This window comes from Onthophagus taurus, chromosome 11 (assembly GCF_036711975.1).
Source record: "Onthophagus taurus isolate NC chromosome 11, IU_Otau_3.0, whole genome shotgun sequence".
Lineage (NCBI taxonomy): Eukaryota > Metazoa > Arthropoda > Insecta > Coleoptera > Scarabaeidae > Onthophagus > Onthophagus taurus.
In genome coordinates this window covers 20,481,538-20,495,537 of record NC_091976.1, presented here as the reverse complement: position 1 = coordinate 20,495,537, position 14,000 = coordinate 20,481,538, and the positions used below count along the sequence as shown (strand labels likewise).

At 32.6% G+C, this 14,000-nt stretch overlaps 2 protein-coding genes across 5 annotated transcripts; one reads left to right on the top strand and one right to left on the bottom strand.

Moving 5' to 3' along the window:
* Positions 1-21: 21 nt before the first annotated feature.
* LOC111414817 (uncharacterized) lies at positions 22-6,158 on the top strand. Of its 2 annotated transcripts, XM_023046264.2 has the most exons (7): positions 44-129; positions 179-348; positions 399-588; positions 647-849; positions 901-1,163; positions 1,215-1,367; positions 5,786-6,158. In XM_023046264.2, exons 1-7 carry the CDS (start codon positions 75-77, stop codon positions 6,096-6,098), a joined length of 1,347 nt encoding a protein of 448 aa, XP_022902032.1. In that variant the 5' UTR covers positions 44-74; the 3' UTR covers positions 6,099-6,158. The 2 variants fall into 2 exon arrangements, with proteins under 2 accessions (XP_022902034.1, XP_022902032.1); XM_023046266.2 differs by lacking the exon at positions 179-348 and having other exon boundaries at positions 22-129.
* Positions 6,150-13,999, bottom strand: LOC111424100 (MOB kinase activator 2). Of its 3 annotated transcripts, none has more exons than XM_023057527.2 (7): positions 13,627-13,994; positions 13,350-13,465; positions 13,133-13,299; positions 12,977-13,073; positions 7,818-7,942; positions 7,410-7,751; positions 6,150-7,149 (listed from the first exon to the last, which is right to left on the bottom strand). In XM_023057527.2, the coding sequence occupies exons 2-7, from the start codon at positions 13,442-13,444 to the stop codon at positions 7,049-7,051; spliced, it is 927 nt and encodes a 308-aa protein (XP_022913295.1). In that variant the 5' UTR covers positions 13,445-13,465; positions 13,627-13,994; the 3' UTR covers positions 6,150-7,048. The 3 variants fall into 3 exon arrangements, with proteins under 3 accessions (XP_022913295.1, XP_022913296.1, XP_022913297.1); XM_023057528.2 differs by having other exon boundaries at positions 6,150-7,068; positions 13,627-13,993; XM_023057529.2 differs by lacking the exon at positions 13,350-13,465 and having other exon boundaries at positions 13,627-13,999.
* Position 14,000: the final 1 nt, after the last annotated feature.

Below are 14,000 nucleotides of genomic sequence, written 5' to 3'. Positions count from 1 at the left end.
TTTTGAAAGTTATCTTTATTATATACCAGATTTTACCAAGTTCTACTTTTAACTATTATTATTTATACAAAAAAATGAAAAAATCCACTTCCAATAAAGGAGTTACTGCAACAACTAAAGACATAACAGGTAAAAATTAATAATCAATTCTTTAATTTTCTACTCAAATCAAATTTAGCAACATTAAAACATCAACAAAATGAAAAGAATGGTATTGAAAATATTAAAGAAGAATTAACAAACGTAATTGAGTTAATGGGACCAAGCACTCCACATTTAGTTAATTCTAGCAGTAACGAAGATAAAGACGAGTCTTTTATAACATCAATATATAGCTCAATTGTTGAGGTAGATAAATAAATAAAAACATAATTTAAAAAAAAATTTGTTTCTTTAAGGTTAAAAGATCTTTAAAAGAATCTCAATCAACACCTCGTGATATGTCAGAAATGTCCGCCCTTCCCATAGATATAAGCGAAACGACCGAATGTTCTAAGATTATTGAAAATCCAAACGTTTTGTTATGTCAACATGCTGAAAAATGTCCTTATCGTGATTACGTTCGTGCAATTAACACATTTTCACAAAGTTAATTAAATTAATTCAATTAAAAATAAATTTAAACATTTTTTTAATTAATTTGTAGATTTAAAACCTCCAGAACGAAAAATACATACATTTGAAAAAGTAAACTTACGAAAAATGGTTGAAATAAAAAGTAACAAAGAGAGCCGTTTTAGTTTTTTGAATTTATTGAAATTTCGAAGACACGAAAAGGATTTATCGAAAGAACCGATTGAGTTGTATAAAATTAACATTGAACAAAATGATAAAGAAAATATACCGAACGTAAATTATCACCATAAAATTACTAATTAATAATTTTTATTTGTTTCGTAGAAATTAACGTTTGATTTAATACATAATATCCCAAAACCCGTTACATCTACAGTTGCAACGAATACTTCAAGAGCTTTTATTACAGCTCCCGTTCATTGCGCACCCTGTAAAAATCAAGAAAATCAATCGGTTGGTGTAAATCCAGCCGTTCATATAGCCCAAGTTAACAACAGTTTTAAACCGCCAAAAACTTGTAAACAAGGTTTCCTAAATGATAAACCAACTCGCGTTGATGTTTATTATTTTGATCACGGAAATGCATGGTAATACATTGTATTTTCAGGTAGAAAATGATTCAAAACATGTTCTTTTAGTTATTTAAAAACCACAGATGTTACCCCAAATTTAACAACTGAATTAATAGCGGAAAAAACAGAAGCTTATACCACGAAATTTTGGGCTGAACTTTTTGGAACTATTCATATATTCTTTGCATTTTTAACAACATTTATTTTACAATTTTTAAAGTAAGTTTAAACTATTCTTTGTAGGGATTCGGACGGGAAAATTTAATATAGTACTATTTCTGTGTGATAGTGAAGCTTAATGAACATCAGATATCAGAGTATATTTTGACTCATTTTATTAAAATGTAATCACTTATAGCTTGACTTGACTGAAATTCTATAATAATAGTGATTAGACAGTTACGTAAGACCAAGATGGTGCTATAAGCACAACGCCAACTCTAGCAACGCATGTTCTGCTTGGCTATCTCCTTTGCATTTGCATTTGGAGAAAGTGAGAACTACCATTTACAGGCATAAGCAATATGCTGAAAACTGCTCCGACATGTCCTACCAATGGGCTGCGGAAGACACTATAAGCACTGATATTGTGCTATCAATGCCGGTTGATACCAGATTGTACTGCCTGAACGGCAGTCCTCGATCGAAAACGAAATGAAAAAACTTCTCTGGCTCAAGCAGATATTTTCATGTTTACAGATGAATCAAAAACGTCGGAAGGGGTCGGGGCAGGAGTGTACTTCTAGATACTTTAGATTAAGCAAGCTTACACCATGGGTACATACTGTACTGTATTCCAGGCGGAAGTATTTGCTATTGACATGGGTGCTAAAATCCTTCTTGAAAGAGAAGGGGTTGCTGGTAATAAAGCGACAGATGAGCTAGCACGAGAGGACAGCGCTAAAGCGTTTGTGGGGCCAGAGCCAGCAGTTGGTATATCATTTGCGATGGCCAAACATAGGATTGAACAGTGGGCTGAAGAGAGACTTCTCGCCACTGTCAAACCAGGGAATATTTTAGGACTTACTCGTAGCAGCATTAAAGTTTTAATGGGTGTCTTTACTGGGCACTGCCGATTAAAGACACACGATAAAATTTGATAATATCATCTATTGTTGGTTGCTCCGAATACCCGACATATAATTTATGTAACGTAATGTAATATCAAGATGGCGACATTTTGGGAGGATAAATACATGATTTGATGAAGATGTTTGATTTTGGATGAAAAAGAGTAGAAAAAGAATCAGTAGGAGGGGAAAAACTAAGTAATAGAATGGAAATAAGTATTTGAAGCGTTTTCTGTATATTTCAGAACGATTATTTATTGTAAAGTAAGTCTGAAGTTAATTGAAAAAGCAAGACACGGTGGAGAATCTATCACAGTTAGAAAAGGTCTCGATTTTATAATCTATTTGTTAAAAGGCATACAAAAAGGATTAAAACATAGGTAACGTCAATCATGGTAGTAATGTCTTCATGGACGTTGAAGAGGAGTTCCATTGCGGTGAAGATCGTCCTAATAACGCCTTTGTAGCCCTACATTCACATTATCAACTGCTATCCCAAATTTCTTCACTTACAAGATTCACTAAAACTAGCAGCATTTGTCCTTATCTCTAGCTGTTCGTATAAGTAAGTAAAAAACGTCACCTGTAGCACAAATACTGTATCACTGCTTGCGTCTTTGGTCACTCATGTCAGTTTAATTTTTCCCCAACGATTATCTAATGTTATCTGTAATATTGCAGACTAGTTTTGTATAATTCCTTGAAACACAAAAAAAACCATTTCACTATTTTATGGATTTATTTTGAGGTGCACATAATCTTATTCACCTTAATAATTAGAATCAAAGTTGTTTCCTAGGAATAATAATTCGATTTGGTATACTCAGACTCTTTCGAACAGCGGTGTGCTATTCATTCTTTAATTACCAATATGATATTTTAATTAGATCTGCTGACTTATTGTAACTTTTTTTGCAATTGTAATAAAGGGTTCGCTCAAGTTTCAGAGGTAATATAGGGAATGTTTCAAACGGATTGATTCTGAACTCTTCAAGCATCATTTGCTTTCTCGCAATGATGCTCTTCAAGCCCTCCTCCCCATTTCTATATCCAGCATCCAACAGATCCCCTTCACCTTTTCAGCTCTCTAACCCCCATCTCCAAATTTATAGAAACTATGTCCTCTACTCCTGCATCATTCCTCTTTGGCTGCCCAATAACCCTTCCACCAAGCTCTTCTCCAACCTCATTCTCTCCTCTCTCGTCTTCTTCCCAATCATCGTTAGTTTTAGGTTACAATATTATTCAGGATGAATGTGTGAATTGAGGCATCATGCCTAGATGAAGCTACCAGAATATAAACTAGAAAGTATTGAGAAAATCAATAAAATAATCAAAACCGGTCAAAATTGAAAGAGAATTAAGCGGTGGAATACCACGGTCAAGGATAAGATAAAACAGAAGAAGCAGGCATGGAGGGACTTCAGAAGAACGGAAGCGGCAACAGACAAAGAAAAGTACAGACAAAAGAGACAAGAAGCAAAGGAAGCTGTAAAGAGAGCAAAGCTGGAAACTTGGGAAGAATTTGGAAAGAAGTTTAATGAAAATTATAGGCAAAATCAGAAACAATTCTGGAACGTAGTCAAGAGGTTAAAGGGGTCTGAACCAAAACTAATACATGACATTAAAAATTTGGAAAACCCACTATGAGGAAAAATTTAAACAAGAGGATACAGAAGAAAGGGAGAAGAGTCGAGAGGAAGACGTGCGAATAGCCCTAAGCGAAACACGAAACGGGAAAGCAGTAAGTGACGACAGTATATCACCAGAATTATTAAAAAGATGAGGTCCGAAAATAATACAGTGGCTAAGGAAAATATTCCAGCTGACATGGAATACTGAATCAATACCCCACGAGTGGGAAAAGAATATAAACCAAGAATAACCAACTGCGAAAACTACAGAATAATCTGTTTGGTGCCGGTTGCGCTCAAACTATACTCAAAAATTCTAGAAGAACGGCTGAGAAACCAGATACAAGAAAAACCCAAAGAGTGACATTCGGGCCAAACAGACAAAAATAGGTACAACCTCAGGACAATAATAGAAAAAACAACGGACAGGAATAAGGATATATATTTGGTCTTCCTAGACCTAAAAGAAGCTTTCGATCAGATACTGAGACAACATATATGGGAAACTTTAACTTGGTGAACTGGGGGCAAGTCCAAAACTAAAAAGAGCAATCAAAAGCGTATACTATAACAATGGGAAGGGTTAGATTGAATGGAAAGACATCAGAAGAGTTCAGAATGGAAAAAGGAGTGAAACAGGGTGACAGTTTAAGCCTACTACTATTGTAGCATGGACAGAATAATAAAGCAAGCCAAAAGACAAACTACGCAGACGGGACTGGGGTACAACAACCTAACCGTGATCTACACTCGAGACCTTATCTACACGGACGATGTTGTACTAATGTCAGGCAGAGTAGATGTCCTATAAAAAAAAACATAAAAATATGGAATACCTGCCTACAAGAAAGGGGAGATATTGACGTAAGAGTAGAGGAGTAACGACTGGGGGTGGTAGAAAAGTACGAATATCTTGGAACCATAATAAATAAGGATGGAAAGATAGATCAGGAAATACGCAACAGAACAGCAAAAGCAAGTGCAGTCTACTATCAAATAAATAACACCATTATTATAATTATCTACATACCCACACTTAATTATAGATCAGAAACTTTGATGATGGTGGGCAAGCACAAATCAAAAATAATAACAGAGATACATTACCTACGCAAATTATTGGGGAAAACCAGAAGAGATGGGATACGGAACAAAAACATCAGAGAAGAAATTAGCTTAAATCTCCTGGTACACGAAATAGAGGGAAAACAACTTAGTTGATATGGTCATCTGGTTCGAATGAAAGAAGATAGAATACCTAAGAAAATGTTGAACATGAGACCAGAAGGAAAGAGAAAGCGTGGTAGACGAAGAGCCTATTGGGAGGGAGAGATTGAGAAGATGGTTGAAAGAAGAGGGAGGAAACTCGCCGAAGTACGGAGTAAGGCCAGAGATAGAAATATGTATTAAAGATGGATAAAAAAACCCAACACCGTAAGGTATAAATGAGGGCAAGAGAAAAGTACGAACTTGATTCGAGAAAATGTGTCAAGTCGATTCTGAAATAAATACACCTAGTGGGAATTTGAAAAACGTTAATATTGAATTAGAATTTTGTCCACTCTTATAAAAATTAAATTCAATTTATTTTCTTCATAATCACATTAATCAATCATTTAAAACTAAAAGTTGCAAAACATGCTGGAAGACAGTTAGATATTTATATAACGTTCAAATACTTCTTACCAGATGTTCTCTTGTATGTTTTAGTTTAATTAGGTTGTAAAATGCAGAAACGACTCATTTCTCATTATTTTTCATTAACTGCAAGGTGTAAATTGAACTTAAGACATTTCAGATTTAACATGACCTTAATCAAACATTTTTACCATCTGATCAACTAACAAAGCATATTAAATAAAACAATTAAAATTACTCTGCTATCTGATGTTAAGTTCAAATATAATTTTTAATCCTTTTTTTTCTTTATCAGATTTATTCTGCAAAGTTTAATTCGACCATTAACAATCGGTTTACTTCAATTAACATCCGATTACTTTTTTAAACCATGTTTATCGGTGGTTTTTAACGCGATTATTCAACCTCCAGCGATTTTCTTTTTTAACATACTCACTTCTTTACGGGATTTGTGTGACCCAGTTGCGGAAGGAGTCGGTTATTTTCTACGGGAAGTGGCTAACGTTTGTAGATCGATTAGATTGGTCGAGGTTAAAAACAACACCAATAACAAACCAAAATTAAATAGAGCACCCTGTCGGCGATTTAGAATAAGGAGAAAAAAATAATTATTGTATATTTTTTATATATTAAGGATTTAAGAAGTAAAAGAAAAAAAATTAGTGTAACATTAGGTGATTTTATTCTTCAACAATACTATAAACTAGTGGTTTTTTTACTGTAATTTTCTAATAAATAAAAACTAAAAATTCATTTTTTAAATCTTATTTTACATCATAATATATACACCCTTAGCAACTCTGAATCTTTTTGTCTCTTCTCTTTTCAACACTGTACAAGGAATTGTTCGAATGGCACTCTCATAAGTGAAAGCGCTGTCGTAAACGTACTTATTACACATCATTTCCGATCAAATTTTTTTTGTACACAACAAATTGAAGGCGAAGGAAATCTTTAGGTGTTGGGTAGATTTTCTTTTATTGATGGGAGAAAGGAAATTTTTAAATGAAAATGCAAAATTTGCAATGCTTTTAAGTACTAAAATACGACTTTGTAAATATTTTTTTAACAGCATAAAGTACATTTTGTTTTCACAGTTTGACCTAGTTAATTTTTTAATTGGCTTGATTACTATTTTTTTGTAACTCTTGAATTAATTAATAATGTGTTTAAAAAACGTGTTTTCTCGTCAATGTTAACTAATTAATTAATAAATTATATCACTAAATACGGACACAATCGGAGAGAAAAACAATAATTATTTCAAAACGGAAGTCACTATAGTGTCTCAGTTTTTAAAATCACATTGCACTAACAGCTACGAGTGGATAAATTTTCTAGTATTTTTTTTTTTTAATTTTTTCTTTTTATAACTCTGAGGTCAGCCTGCTTTAAACTTTAAACAACGTTATTTTCTTACGATAACAAAAAAACACAAAGAAAATAATAAAGAGAAAAAGTGCAAGCTGCATTTAGTTTAGATTTTTAAGTTTTTTTTTCGTTTTGCGGTTTTTAGGATAATTTACTCTCTCTAGTAGCCACACGCTGTTGTATTTAACTACGACTTTTGCTCGCCACCTAAAAAATTATCTCCCTTCAGTTCTTTCAGTTTTGTCACTCTTCTGTTATTAAAGAATATATTAAACACAGAAAAAAAATCTGAAAATTACAAAACCAAAAAAAATTAAACTAGCAAAATAAATAATTAAAAAAATAAAACACACAAAAAGGACAAAAAACACACTTGTAATTCTCAGTAGTGTTCTTTCTATTTTTCTATGTCTTTCTATATTTCTAAAATTAAGCTAAACGTAAAAAAAATTACACAAAAAAAACAACACTACTAAATTAATACAAAAAGACGCCACAAAACACAAAAAAAATTAATAATCCTTAAGTTTAAATCTCGAAATACATACCAGTTGCTTCCTCCGATTGACTTTTACTGTTATCGGATTCCGCGTTATCAATACCACCGGAATCTACGCCATCCGTACCGGAAGTACTTTCTTGATTACTACCATCGTCCGTAAGTCGAAGTGCAATCTCGAGATCGCGTAACACTTCCGTCTCTTTCGGTTCGATTAACGAGAATCGATGGTGAAGAGATGTTAGGTGCGTAAAGGTTAGGTTTAGATGCGCGTGCAAACCCAAGAGAACAACCTCTCGAAAATGGGCCGCATATAAATGCGCAACCACGTGGAATAACAGTCTCACTATCTTTCTAACTATTGACTCGAAGGAAGAGGGAAATTCATTAGCTAAAAATTCAAATATTTTTTATAAACAACTTATTTAATAAATAAAGGTTGAAATTAATTATTTACCATATTTAGTAGGAAATATATTCTCATCACTTATAGTCTTTTGTATGAAGGTCATTACGTAATCTATGTACTGTGGGGCGGCTACTTTAGTTTTTTTGCCTTTCTCATCAAACCATAGATAAGTTCTATAACAAAAAGTATATAGCAAATACTTTTTATTTATAAAATTAAAATAATAAAAATTCATTTGTCAATTCTAATTGAGGGAGAAAGCCAAGTAGATTATTAGGACAGATATGGAACTGGAGGAAACCAACGAATATTCGGAAAAGATTTGGGCAGATGAAACAAAATGTTTTATGAGTTGGAAGAAACGCAAGATTGTGCAACAGATAGAGGAGAGATATTGGAGAGGATTTGAAGCTAGAGAAGATTAGGGGGGAAGCAAATAGAACGGCAATAAAGTACGATGGAGTGGGATCGCATACTAGTTGGGGGGGGAGAACAATATTGGCCTGAAATAAAGCCCAACAAAACCTGAAGCTTCAATCTTTGCGACAATAATGTTTTCAATCAAGTAACTTATATAATATATATAAATAACTTATATATACTAAACTTCGATTTACTATATACCCGAGTATCTTTTTCTATGGAAAAAGGCATGAAGAAACTGCATTAATTGTTTGAATAGGATCTTCAAACTTAGTATTGGTGAAGGCTTCATTTCTGTTTTAGTGTCCGTTTGGAATATTTTTCTTGATTTTTATGAAAAAGGGATCATGTAGACATTATGGATATGTTAGGGCATTCAGACACTTACAGCAATAATGGATTATAAACATTTCTTATATTTATGGCGAATTCACCAATTTGATGATAAATCAATAAGGAACGAAAATAAGAAGAACAGATAATTTATGATTTTCTCCTTGGCATCAACTATGAGTGTCTTCTCACATCTCTCAAGGAGTTGCTGTAAGAAAGTTTTCTTTTAATGTCCTTTGGTGTATACAGTCTGTTCTAAATTAAGTGCGCACCATTGATAACTTTGTTATTAGTGGAGTTACAAAGTCGGTTAAATAAGTAAAGTAGTAGCATTTTTCTGCAATATCGGCTTATGTATTATTCTTGTACAAGGTTTTACACATTATGTGTGGTTTCACAGTTCTTTTGAATTCGGTTAATATTCATGTACCTCCCCCCATATTCTTCGCTTTCATTTGTTTCAGCATTCATTTTTACGTTTAAGCGCTTACTTTTTAATGCAGTCAGCGAATTGCCTCCTACATTTTGGTAGTTCGTTGGTGCTGTTTTTGTATAATGTTTAATTTAGCCGTTACTATTACTATTAGGCATTGTTTATTTTATTTTATCATCTTTTTGTATATATATAATAATATTTGAATTCCAGTGTTTTTAGTTTATGTTTAATTTTATTTTTAATTCCTCGCCTTAATTTTGATAATTTTGATTTTTTCTTTATTCATTTTTCCTTGTTTTCCTTCTTTTTTTTATTGTAATTTTTTTTTTTCGTGGTACAGATCATTTGGGTTTGTCCTGTTTCTGTACCCATAAATTGTAAATAAATAAAATTGAAAATAACGGAATTATCAGCTTAGTTTCATATTAGCCTAGTTCACTGTAAATGGCTGTGAAATAAGATTCGAGTTCACTTTTTTCATTTTATTTAAACAGAAGAAATTCACAATAGATGTGCAAACACATCACCGTTTTGTTCAATACATTTTTGGACATTCTTTATTACACGTTTTATAGCTTTTAAACGTTTTTGATATAACTACAAAAGTAAAAATCCAATGGAGTTATGTCAGGTGAACAATGGTCCAAATTGTGCGGTATCCACCTATTTTGAAAAAGCCTTTCTAGTAACACTCTCACTTCACGAAACTGATAGGGAGCAGCTTCATTTTGTCTAAATATGTTTCCAGAAATTCCGAAACATATCAACGTATCTCCTTCCTCAATGTGCCTTCATAGACAATTGGCCGAATTATTTGACTCGCTATTAGACCACACCACACATTAATAAATATAAATTGTATTTGAGGATTTCTGGGATGAACAATAAATAAATTTTCACGAGACCAATAGTGCATATTTTTTCTCTATTTGAAACGTGAAAATTTGCCACAAATGCAGTCCACAAAATGCATCTTAGAAAGTTCACATTTTGCCTACACATACCTGCGATCTATTGACAAAAGATTAGCCTCCTTTCAGTGTCACCAATGTTTGCACTGGTCGGTATTTATTGGGCACAAATTTATATTTTTCTAGAATTCTCCATATTGTACATAATTTTAAACCACTTTTCCAAAATCTCTGACTGAATTGGTTTTGTGCGTTTCGAAATATGCCAAAACATTGACTTCTGTTTCTTCATTTATAATAAATTGTTTTTGAGTTCTGGTTTCCACAAAGACTCTTTCATTACTACGAAATCTTCTGGATAACTTAAGAAAATACCGTCTGTCTGGTTGATCACGTTCTGGATACATTTCACCACATTTTTTTCTCAACACCTAATAAGACTTTAACATGTCGCATTTTTCTAAATGAGGATTATTAAATTTTTTTAATTGCTTAATTTCGCTTGATTCAGAACAGGCTGTATAATATCGTACTCCTTTACAACACCCTTAATTTTTTCTAATCCTTTTGGTTGCGACACGAAAATCTGTGGTGGTTACTCTCCAAAAAATATGTCGTTGTGATATTGGCAATCCATCTCTGGGTGCACTAACATGTATGTTTTCATGTAGCACAAAGATAAAATTTATGTTTTACAAATATAATTCTCTCACCTCAAAATGAGGGATATCGTATCCTTGCCAGTCAACCACAGCTTGTTTAGGCATCTTTGTAATTCTCACAAAAATTAACAATGATACAGGTTATTTAGAACACTCAAACTGAAATGATCAGCCCAGAATACAAAGTGACAAACCGAACTGAACCGTAATATTATATAGAGGAATGAAAGTTGAAATAAAGTTGCACACCTTGACTAGGTTAGGATGTAAATCAAGGTTACACAAGTTGACCCTCACTTCGATTTGCCAATTGACAAATTTTCAATAACAATTGTAATCAGACAATCTTGCCAAAATATGATATAAAATTTTATTTAGTATCCGATGACAAATCATTTTTATACCCGCAACTTTGAAGTTTATTGTGAAATTTCTAATTCACCTACTCATGTTGTGCAAAATGATTAATAACGCCAATTGGAAATTCAGGTAGAAATCTAACAATGGACAAGCACCTTAACTTCAGCATTATAATCATTAGAAATAGAAATAATAGTCAAATTTTTTGATTGTTTCCAGATAAAAATTAAGTAAAGCATTAAGTATTAAAGCAATTAAGTTTCTATCTCTCCTTGATACTAGAGCAGTCCAAGTAGCACTGTTAGATAACCGTTGTAGTAATTACGATTGAGTACCAATTAATTAAAAACGAAGTGCTTTTATTAAGTTTATTTCTATCTACCGCTTCTTATCTTAAAAACAAATCTTATACATCCTAATGGTATATCTTTGGCTCCCAATATAAATATAAACATTTCAAACTTATATTTTCGTGCACTATATTTAATTTTAGCTATGGAAGATGTGATGAATTTGCAAATAAACTAAAACATACTGACTTAGAAGAAAACATAACGAATCTGAAACCACCACAAATTTAGATCTGGAAAAGCGGAATTGGCAAGAAACGAAATGCAAACTTTGAAACAATTAAATTGAAAATTGTATCCTGCCTACCACACTCAATCTACAATTTTAATCAAAAATCATTGATTTAAAAAAATCTTGATACTACTCTTGATCTATTTAACAAAAATTGCTTATGGAATAATTTCATTTTGTAAAGCGAAATATAATTGTAATGTAACGTCATTTGTGACTGATATGCTGTGAATATGACAAGTATAAGAAGACATAGATCAGAAGCTTAAGCTTTAGTGGTTCTGTTATAACTTATAGATGCTCAGCTCACTTTCTAAATTTGCTTTGCAAAGACTAAGCATGAAATAACTAAAGTCAAAGAGCATGTTGTGATCCAAATGATGAAATATTTTAGAAACAATCACGTGGCTAGATCTAAGTATATGGCTTGTATATAGTGATGGAAAAGTTGTAAATAATATGTAGTGTCAAAAGTATGTGAAGAAAATAAAAAGGAAATTGATCCTACAATATACACTAATATTGATCCCAAACAATCTGCAGAAGATTACTTAAATATCTTAAAGGTGCTTCTCTATATGATGCTGTAGAAGTGTGGAAGAAATTGAAAAGTTCATTTGACGAAAAATTGGAATTATCACAGTCTTAAATACAAATTTATCAGAAATACAAACAGGCACATACCACTTACATTTAATTGCATTTATTTTAAATGTAACTAAAACAACTCATTTTCTGCAAGGAAGTTATATCCATTGCTACTGCTTTGCAGTGGTAGATTTCACAAAAGAACCATCCTGATATTGAGAAATTTCTTTCAACTTTAAAACAATTTTTATGTATTTGTTGTTCTTCAGCTTTAATACATTTCACTACATTTGGGCTCGTCTACTCCAATATAGAAGAAGCCAGAAAATTAGTATTTTCATATAAACTTTATAATTCCTAAGTATTGTTTGCTTTTTGTGTTTATTTATATATTATTTTTGTGTGGCTTAGTTTTTAATTAGTTTTTATATAAAGAATATATTTATTTTCATTTTTCTTTTGATTTAAATCATTGATTAAAATTGTGTTTTAAATCAAGTGATTTAAATCAGGCGAACCCTGACACCAACCAATGTAGAAATGGATCAGGTAGTTCTGCACATAATTAAACCTATGCAAAGTTAGTCCCAAACTTTTTTTAGAACCCAATTATATACGATTTTTACATGTATAGTACTTTGATTATAACAAGAGAACCTCACAACCAATTAATTGTGTTCTGTATCCTTAAATATTTCAAATCGGGCATTTCAACATCCGCATTTTGCCACCAGACCCAAAAGACTTAGTCTAAATTGATTTTTTTGAAATAATATTGGCTGAGAAATGGGGTTTTAAGAAGCATTTCACCATGCTTTGCCAAAAAACTTTCTAAATTGTTTTAATTTGTGGAATAAGGATGGCATTAAGGATGAAATTTGATTCTTTCTTAATAATAAAAATTATAATTACCTTTGACTGGGTCCAGTCATATCAGGACACCCTGTCATAGTACAAAATTCACTAACACTGCCATAGACTAAATTCACATGATCAAATAGGGCCATAGCTGTAAATTAGTTTGAATTAACACAAAAATAGAATAAAAAAAAATCTTATTGGTATTACTATGCGATGCAAGCCATTCATTGTAGTCTAAACCAGCTGGTAAATCAACTAAAACCTTCATATCCAATTCAGGCAGTTTTCTTTCAAGTACAGGAGCTTCTAAGTACAATTTATTGTCACCACTGCTTGAATTATCGTTTCCTTCCCTCTCCTTCCGTCTGGCTTTTCTATAAACAAAAAAATACCAAGGGTTGTGCTAAAATCAATCTGTACACACCTGCAGAAGCAACTGATTGTCTGTTCTGCATCCAGGGGAAGTAACGATCTTGGAGAATCCGATCTCAGTTTTCCAATACTTTTGTTTAACCACATTACATCAGGAATATGTGATACCTAATTAAATTAGTACTAATGTCGTTATGGAGGTTAAAATAATTTTTTTAACAAATAGATTCGCAACCGTCCTACGTTTAATTATCGGAAAACTGAGCGGAGAAGGGAAATAAGGCATTTTCAAAGGTGGAATTTCTCCTGAAGGTGGTTTTAAAACTCACCCCATAAACCAATCCACAGTGTCACGTAAGTATTCTGGTAGGCGCTCCAGTTTGACGGGTTCTTTTGCTACACTTTACCCTGAATTAGTCGTCTAAGAACGGTTAAAAATCAATCGGGGACTGCTGTAGTAGCACAGTCCAAGTCGAGCAAGGAAACTTTGCCCTCGGATTTTATCGCCAACGCGAGACAAAGTCGTAATTAACCGAACTAATTAGGACACTAACTTAACGTTCATTTTTCGCGCAGAACAACCACAATCACAGCAAATCGAATCCCGCTGCGTCAACTTTTATATTCGCGTGTATAGTTTAATGAAAAATGAAGTCATCTTCACTTGCGAATCGTTCCATATTTATCACGATTTTCACAGGAA